At 48.8% G+C, this 9241-nt stretch overlaps 1 protein-coding gene across 4 annotated transcripts in view; it reads left to right on the top strand.

Moving 5' to 3' along the window:
• The first annotated feature begins 7720 nt into the window (after nucleotides 1-7720).
• Nucleotides 7721-9241, top strand: part of Mgll (monoglyceride lipase) — a 101732-nt gene continuing 100211 nt past the window's right edge. The window contains exons 1-2 of one of the 4 annotated variants that reach the window (XM_032906131.1): nucleotides 7721-8470; nucleotides 8949-9093. In XM_032906131.1, coding sequence (XP_032762022.1) covers nucleotides 8443-8470; nucleotides 8949-9093 — 173 coding nt within the window. In that variant the 5' untranslated portion in view covers nucleotides 7721-8442. The remainder of the gene's footprint in view (nucleotides 8471-8948; nucleotides 9094-9241) is intronic. The other 3 variants (XM_032906132.1, XM_032906130.1, XM_032906129.1) reach the window with 3 other exon arrangements.

The following is a 9241-nucleotide window of genomic DNA, read 5'->3' as shown; positions in this document are numbered from 1 at the left end:
TGGAGTCACCCTACTTCACTGTACTTCCTGTTGCTTTCTGATTCCAACAGTACCAGCAGGACAGCCTGTCCCTGCCTCTCACTGTGCCTGTGGGCCTAATGGAGTTCTTTTCACCTCACCTACCATGCAGTGGGTACTGTGCTTAGTACTCGGCCTGAGGGTTCCATTTGTTTCCACAAAACAGACATTGTATAGAGACAGGAAGTGGGCCGTCCACCTGATTGTGATCACAGAATTCCAGGCCAGCCGAGTCAGGATCATAAGCCTACTGATCAGGCTTTGGGTCCAGTAGCTTCATACTGCCCCGTGCTGCCTCTTTGCAGAAGACTGGGAAGGACTGTCTACCTTTGCTTTCCAATCACTTCGTAAAGGCCTAAATGTCTTTTGCTTCACTTCTGGGGAGTTTCAGGCTCTTCCTGGGAGCATGTGGTGACTTGTGAATGTGAATCCTGCTCCTGGACTCCTGTATCCACCACTTCCACAAACTCTTCCCCTTTTTTCTCTTTCCCACAGGAAGCGCCCCAGGACCACTGGTCTTTCCAGATCCCATTCCCTGTGTATGGCCTGCTCATGACGTCACTGCTCACGAATGGCAGCTCCTAAACCTTCACCTCCACTCTGACCTCCTACTGTGACTCTCATCAGGCCTTCCGGGTTGGCTTCGCCCCAGAGAAACCAACAATGCTTTTCAGAAGCCCACACTGAACTTGACCCCTGCTTCCCAAGCCTCCTCCCTTCCTCCATGTAGACAACTCAGGGAAGCACCACCCAGTCCAACAACCCGGAAATCCGAGTTGGACATTTTGAAGAGGGCCTGGATGAGGTGTGGGAAGTAAGGACAGGCACAAATGGCTTATAATGAGTGGTCTCTAAGTAGTGTTGAGTGGGCAAGATGTGCTCTGTTCGGAGCCATTTGTCTTTTAAAGAAAGGACCAGGGAGGAAGCCAAGGCTCTCCAGCAGACAACAATCAGTCCCCAGAGGCAGCTCTGACCTATGACCTGCCATGAATGCAAGAGAGAGTCTAGCTAGGACTCAATGATCAGCATTACTGGGTGAGATGTCGTGAGTGTGAGATGTTGGTTAGCAATGCAAATACTGTAAAAGTGCTCACGGCCAAGTCCCCTGCTGACAGAGCAGAGTCTGTGCTGCCAGACCACACCTCTGCTGCCACCCTTCAGTCAAGCGTGATGCTCTCCCAGCTCCAGGCACTGCTTCTGGGCTGACTTCAGCCCCAGTCCCCAGCAAGCTCACTCCAATTCCAGATGCACAAGCCTGCTGCCACTTTAGCACCTCCTGCCCTAGCAGAGAGAGCCACATCCTCTCACTGTCCCAGAGGAGAAAGTACCCTGTCCCCTCAACATCTTATACCAGACCCGGGAAATCTAGGTTTGCAATTGTGTAATCCTCACTTTTAAGAATTCAGATTATAAACTTCGTATGCCGAAGCTCTTTTTCAGACACTTCCAGTTTGGTGGGACTAAGCCACGGGCATCACAGTCATAAGGGTTTTCCCCTGCCTCAGGTGAGAAGGCAGGTCTCTGAGGTAAAGAAACTTACCAGGAAGTGACCCAGCTAGCCAGCACTGCTGGTTTCTGAGGCCCAAATTATTCAGCTTCATTTCCCCTGACTTTACATGCAAAGTCTTACATCCTCTCTGTAATAGAAGCACAACTTTTATTCCTGGTCTCCACTTTTCTTCCACAAGTAGACTTACAATGGCGGTTTACACCAATCGAGATCCTGAAGACTGTGAGAAGTCTAGTCACGTTCACTGAAGTTTCTATGGTAGATGTACATGTGTTCTTTCTCCCTTCTTCACCGGGACTTCTGGCATCACCAATCTCTTCCAGCCTCGGGGCACTGCAGGTCACGTAAGACCTCTTTAGTGTGTGGAAAGATGACACGTCTCCTCGAATTGTCACCTAGCCAGGTCATGAGAGACACTTCTCCTCGAATTGTCACCTAGCCAGGTCATGATAGTTGCAAAAGAGCCTGACACCGGCAATTTCTTTTCCGAGCTGCTTGTGTGTAGAGACGTCCTGCTCTAGAGGTCTCTTTGTATACAACAGAGGCAAGGACTGATCGTGATTTCCCTGCTGCGCTCTGTAAAGGGGAAGAGGATAAGGCCAGGTGTGGTTGCTCAAGCCTTTAATCCACTCAGGAGGCAGGGACAGGAGGATCTCTGTGAGTTTGAGGCCAACCTGGTCTACAAAGTGAGTAGGGGACAGCCAGGGCAACATAGAGAAACCCTGTCTCAAAAACAAAAATGAAACAACAAGAAACCAAACCAAACCAGACCAACAACAACCAAGGTGAAGGGGATGTGCTTGCCTCCTCTTCCTGTTAAATAGGAACACTCTGGACCATGTCTGCAGAACAAACTAATTCAACTGGTAGAGGAAAAGGGGGAAGGAGGACCTGGAACCCTAGGACAGGTGCTAAGTTAATTCAGCTTAGGGTTCGTTTTCTAAATCCCTTGGTGTCCAGGAATTCAGTAACCCAGAAATGCCAAGGCCATAGATGAGAGCACAAAGGCTAGCCAACCGTCACCGATGCTACGGAAGGGAAATCCAGAAAGGAAAGCCGAGAGACCTGGAGAAGGGAAAAGAGGGTGGGGCTTAAAGTATTTAAAGCTGCTGGTCACGTGAAAATGTTCTGAATTTGTCAAGAGACATAAACCTTGGCTTCTTCAGACTAGAGAAGCTGAACAAGCACTACATAAAATGAACCTAAAGACTCCGTCCACCAAGACACATGGTGAAAACCAGACACAGGAAGTCATCTTGAAAGTACCGAGAGGGAAATGGCATTGCCTGTGAGAATAGGAGAGGTTACACTGAAGTGGGCATCCCTGGGCACTATCATGGCCAGAAGAGGTAACATAACATTTTAAAAACACTCAGTGGGAGGGGAAGGACTGCTATTCCACAGGTCCTATCTGCAGTGAGAATACCATTCAGGAATGAAAGGGGTCCCTGACGTCCTCAGCTATGTGAGAAGAAAGCAATCCAAGGGAATTTCTGCAGCTCACAAATCCTTTGCTGTTGATTCCCTGGACCAAAAATAACAGAATACATAAAATTAAAATCAATAAACCCAAATGCAACTACTTGTTGTATACAAGAAAGTTGGTTCAAATATAATGATGGTATATTTAACAAAAACCCAGGTAAGCTAACAAGTTAACAAGTAAGTTAGCAAGACCCAAGACCCAAGGCCTCCTACATTTACCTAATAAGCAGTTTAGGCAAGGTTACAGATTACAGACCCAGGATATAGAAATCAATTTTATCAGTGTAGACTAGAAATCAACCTAAGCACACTGAAAGAGACCACACACATGACATTTATAATTACTTAAATGAAAGTATAAATCTAAAATATTTATGTAAGGCTTGTATGCTGCTAAAACTACTGCCCCATGTTGAAAGAAAGAACTAGATAGGCGTACCACTTTCACAGTTTGTAAAACTTAACCTTGAAAATGTCAACTCTAGGCAAATTGACACCCATGTTTAATGTATTTCCTGTCAAAAGTCCCAGGAAGAGTTTTCAACAGGCATAGACAGCACTGATCAAACACTGATATAGGTGAAGGAACTAGGCTGAAACAGCCTCGGGAAATAACAATGTGAAGAATACCAGTATGTAGACTTTGTAGGCTTGTAGCTAACTTCAACAATCTGGGACCATGGTATTGCCAGAGACACAGACACAAACCGACGGGATAGAATGGGGAGCCAGAAACAGACTCACACAGAAAGGTCAACAGAATTTTGAGAAAAATGGAAGCCAATCATGGGAAGAAACCTGTTTCTCAGCTTAGGGAACATGAGCCACTAATATATGTGGAATTCCCCCCCGAAAAAAAAAGAACTCTAAATCTCACACCTTAATCAAAATTAAATGTAAATGAGTTAAACATAAAATATAAAACAATATAAACTTTAGCTGTCAACACAGGAGGATAGTCTCAAATGCAGGACTAGGCAAAGGCTTTTCTCTAACTTTACACCAAATACGTGATCCACTAAAGAAAACACTAGACATTTGTTTGTGACCCAAATTAAAGCTTTTGCTTTGCAAATGACCCTGAGAAGAGGCTGAAGATACAGACTGCAAACCGCGAGAAAATCCGCCAGTCACGTGCCTGACACACGACTAGTCTCTGTAATGCATCCAGAACTCTCAGAACTCAACTGTTGAAGAACACACACTAAGAAAATGGTCAAAAAGCACAATGAGTCATTTCACCAGGATATAGAGAAGGCAGACATGTAGAAAGGCATTCAACAACATAAGCTATCGGGTAATGCAGACAAATCCACAAGACGCACAATAGAAGGGCTAAAAATAAAAAGCAGGGAGGGGAGGGTGGAGAGATGGCTCAGCAGTTAAGAGTACGGGTGCTGGTGTAGAGGACCCTCGCTGATTTGGCTCCTCTGCCATATGGCAGTTCACAACCAGCCAAATACAACCACAGGTCCCGGAGATCTAATGCCCCTTTCTGACCTCCTACTGGGGTTCAAGTGGTGCATATGTGTGGTACACATTACATACACTCAGGCACATGTACATATACGTGCAATAAAAATATTTTAAGCATTATTTTTATGGCAACAACAGTGGAAATGTAAACAGATCCAGCTGCTTTGGGAAACATTTGACAGCTGTTTAGAAAACTAAGCAAGCGATTTCCTTTTCCTTTCTTGTTATTTGGGACAAGGTCTGGCTCTGAGAACAAGGTTGACCTTGAACCGAAGGTAATCCTAACAGCCCTGCATGCTGGATTCACTGTGCCTGGCCAGTGTTCATAGTGGCTTTATCCAGAATTAGCTGCAAACTGGAAACCACGCACACGAACTGTCCTTCTCCAGGTGAACTGTTCGGTACTGTGGTGCATCTAAGCTTGAAACCTGGATAATCCCGATTCTGATCTATGAGAAAAGCACTAAAGGTTAAAAACACATCTACCTCCCGATTCCACTTACAAAATAACCTGGGAGGACAACACTTTAGAAAGAGAGAACAAAGTCAAGACTGCCGGAGGCGGTAAGGAGAGAGGGAAAGAAAGGGAAGGGGATGTACCTCTGGAGGGTGCTAGGAGAGGTCTCGGTGGATGGAAATACCCTGTCTTGATTGTATAGATCCAATGTTATGCTGGGCATGGCGGCACAGATCTTTGCTCCCTGCACTTGGAGGGCAGAGGCAGGTGGATATCTATCAGTCCCAAGCCATCCAGAGCTACAGAGTAGGACCCTGTCTCAAAACATAAATAAAATAAAAAGTAAATCCAATATCATTATGATCTCGCTCCGTAGGCTTGTAGGACGTTGCCATTAGAGGCAACTGGCTTAGTCTCTCCCTTCCTCTCCAGGGCTCTCACTGTGATGGGTAAGGAAATCTCCATTTTGCTCTGGGCACCCATTCTGAATTCCTAAGAGATAAGCTTCAGCAACGCTGACTCCTTGCCCCCCTCCCCAAAATTGAACAACTGCCACGAGATAATTCGCTGCTCACTCTGGCTTTTGTAAACCCATTTATCGTTGTGTACTAGGGAGTGGGACAGCTCCTTTATGACTGTATGCAGAGACGGACAGAGCCTCACAGCTGAGAGGAGTAAAAGCAGTTTCTCACTCAGCTACACACTGCACACAAATGCAATGGTTACACTGCCCACCTCTGCAAGCCCTTCCTCCAGCCACTCCTGTTTGGCGCGTCTTCAACTTGGTTTTTAGGCCGTCGGCCTGCTCACAGTAACTAAGAAATTTCATTTAATTAAAATTTGGTTCAAATCTATGGTCTTTCCCCAGTGTATTCAAACTCCCCTATTGCTCAGGATGGCACAGAACTCATGGCCTCTAGTGAGGGCTTATCTCATACCCTGAACAGCCAGACTACAGCAGTACCACACCACACCGGGCTCTAATCTCTTAACTCTCTCTGATCAAGGGGAACATCTTTAGATTCCGGAGAGGCTCTGTTGACAGCTCCAGGGAACTTTCTTCTCAAAACTTTCAAACTATTGAAAGTCAAACACCAGCGCTAGGAATATTCAAAACAGTGGCTTCAAGACCCAGCCACCCTTGCTCTCAGTAAACCACAGTTGAAGTGAGTAGTAATGTCATTGTTAAGGCCCAGTCCAGCTTTGAGACCAGGCTCCCAGCCCTTCCCCAGAGCTCACTGCTCCTAATCCTGGCCAGCCAGAAAATACAAAAACAACTCCAAAATGTCATTTAGCCACTCCTTTTGTGTCCAAGCCCCCTGGAGACCTGCCTAAGGCAGGAAGGTAAGCTAGGTCCCTAGCATGGCCTGCAACCAGTCTGTCTCTCAGAGAGCCTCCTTTTCACTGTTCAAGTAGTTAGATTGGAGCCTCACCTCAGCCACACCACCACTGCTCTGGAAAGTCTGGAGATGGGTATGGGTCAGGGTCATCCTCCTGTCCCCTTGCAGCTGTCACTCATGGGTGGCAGGCATAGGACACAGTGGACAGGCTGTAAATCTAGTGCTGGATTCTGGACTCCACAGTCACATACCTGCTGTGCTGGTGGGACCTGGATCCTGGAGCACCTAGGGGAAGTGGTTTCATGCAGTGTTTGCTTGTGTGTGCAGTGTGTGCGTGCGTGTGTGCATGTGTGTTTGCAGTGTGTCTGCTTCCTTCTCGGGGCTCTAAGCACTTGTGTGTGAATGTCATGCGTCTTTAGCTGTGTGGTGTGTTGTTTACCTCTGTTATGAACAAAAACATAGGAAAAGGAGCTGCCTCTGCTGCTGTGGAGAAAAACTGAAAGGAATCTGCGTCTGTAGAGATTAACTGGCTGATTAAAGTTTCAGTACTTTGGAGAGGTTGGAATGTTCCAGGTCCAGAGACAAATTACTTTATCTTGGGCTACATTCTGGCCCTCAGGGACAGCCATTTCTTCCTTCACCCCTCTTTGTTGAAACTAACGTCTTGTGGCAATCAACACCGTTTAAAACCTATTGATTTAACAGGGCAATTAGCTTCTACAAATACAACAATTGACAATGCTATCAGGTAGCACGCTGGTGCGCCCACCAACGTATTTTAAACTTGCCTTGATATATGGCTTTGTCTGTTCTGTAAAACTATAAAAACTTCCCGAAACTGCTTTCTAATCGGAACATGGAATCAGGGGTAACTTAAGTCTGTGTTCCCAGCTCACGGTCACTCAAAATGGCTCCGGAATAAATAATCTTTTTCCCTTTAAGATGAGAGCTGTGGTTTCTGCGTTGACACTCCGTGTGTGGTGTGTTGTTTTCATCTGTGTGCATGGTGTCTAGGGAGTGTGCATCCATGCTGTGTGTCTGTATTCATGTAGTTACTGTGACAGTCATGTGTACTCCCGTGTGTAGCTTGTATCTGGGGAAGGGTTCTCAGGATGTGTCATGGGGGGGGGGTGCCCACACCTGTGCTATCTGAATGCCGGTCTCACACGTGTGCAGCTGTAAACATGTGCAAGCAGTACTTATGAGCGTGTGTTTCTGCTCCGGGTACCTGTGAGAGGTCTGTGTTCTCAACTGTGCACATTGGCTGGAAGAGCCCCCTTCGGTTCACTGCCCCGTGAAGGTCCCCCACGCGGCCAGGAAAAGCGCCAGGCAGGTCGGCGGGCGGCGCCCCGCTCCTCCCCGGGGGCCGGGCACACGTGGGCCCCCGGCGCCGCCTCCCCGCGCGTCCCCACCCAGCGGGCCGCCCCCGCCGCCGAGCGGCTGGGGATAAAGTGGCGGCGCAGACGCCGCGCCCTATCGCTGCGCAGCCGGCCGCGCGCAGTAGTCTGGCTCTAGCCCGCAGCAGACCCGGACCCGCGTGGTGCTCGGGGAACGTGACAGCGGCGCTCGTGGCCCGGGTAACTGCCTCCCGCCCCTGCCTCAGGATAGGAGCCGCCGCCAGGGGTCCCCTGCGCGCGTGTGCGTGCGCACGAGTGTGCGCGCGTGTCAGCGTGTGCGCGGGAACGCGCCCCTCGCGCCCTCGCACCAACCCCCAAACAGACTTGTGCCCGTCAACTGCATCTTCCCAGACCGGTGTGGGAACAACGGCCAGGTCCACGTCCTGTGTGGCGTGCTGATGACAGCCCTGAGGCTTCCTTCCCCAAACGGTCGCGGGCGGGCAGGAGGCAAAGTTTGTCGGAGAATCGGGGTGACTTTGCTCGGGGACTCGCATCTGCGCGAATGCGCGGTGCCGCGGAGCGCGTCTCGCAGCAGCTCTGGGCTGGGGACCGGCTGTCCCTCGCTCCTGGAACCCCTTCAGGGGTGTGTTCTGGAAAAGTGGCGACATGAACTAGAGCTGGAGCAGCAGGAGGGAGCAGATCGCACCCCTGCAGCCCAGGCGGGGAGGGCGCGGACCTGGTGGTGCTGCCCTGCGGCCGCGATGAGGGAACAGCCCTCGTTTGCCTGGCGCTGATACTCGAGGCTGTGGCGGTAGTGGAATGCAAAAGCCAAGACTAATGGAAACAGGTTTGTCATGGCATCTTTGGCATTCAGAAGGGAGAAATCGCTTGGGGCCTGTCACCTACTTATTATGCCCCCTGAAACCCACTCAGTGGAGATTTTAGGAGAGATGGGTCCGTGCAGCTGGGGCTTTGTACCCACGGAACTCACTGTAATTTCCGCTTGATTACAGCTAAAATAGTCCTTAAGATGAAGTTTCCTGAGATGATTTAAAATAAACACAGATGGAAGGGGGGCTATACTAAGGTACTTTAAAAAAAATAAAGTGAGCATTTTCTTAAGGACAAACAAGACTTTTTAGTCTTGGAGGGGTTTGCAAAGAGCTGTATGTAATTTTTAAAATGTATATAAAAATTGGGGTTTGTTTGTTAACTGCGTAGAAAAGAAGCCACAGCCACAGTCCTGACACTAAAAAGGCTTTCTTTCCTCCCGTATGGACATAAGTGTATTTCTGACTTTAGAATATGTCCACCTTTCTTCCAAGGGCCCAAAGACCCCTGCAGGATGCCTGAGGCAAGTTCACCCAGGCGAACTCCACAGAACGTCCCCTACCAGAACCTTCCTCACCTGGTCAATGCGGATGGACAGTACCTCTTTTGTAGGTACTGGGAGCCCAGTGGCACACCCAAGTAAGTCCTCTCCCTCTGCTTCCTCCTTCATGGCACCTGCTCCTCCTCCTCCTGGGTCATCGTGGGTCCATCCTTCCTGTGACCTGCCCCTCATGCCACTGACACACCTGTGACACACCACTGACAGTGGTGTTAGCAGAGTTGAGAG

This window comes from Rattus rattus, chromosome 6 (genome assembly GCF_011064425.1).
Source record: "Rattus rattus isolate New Zealand chromosome 6, Rrattus_CSIRO_v1, whole genome shotgun sequence".
Taxonomy (NCBI): domain Eukaryota; kingdom Metazoa; phylum Chordata; class Mammalia; order Rodentia; family Muridae; genus Rattus; species Rattus rattus.
Note: the sequence above shows the minus strand (reverse complement) of the source record. Positions and strands in the feature narration are given on the sequence as shown.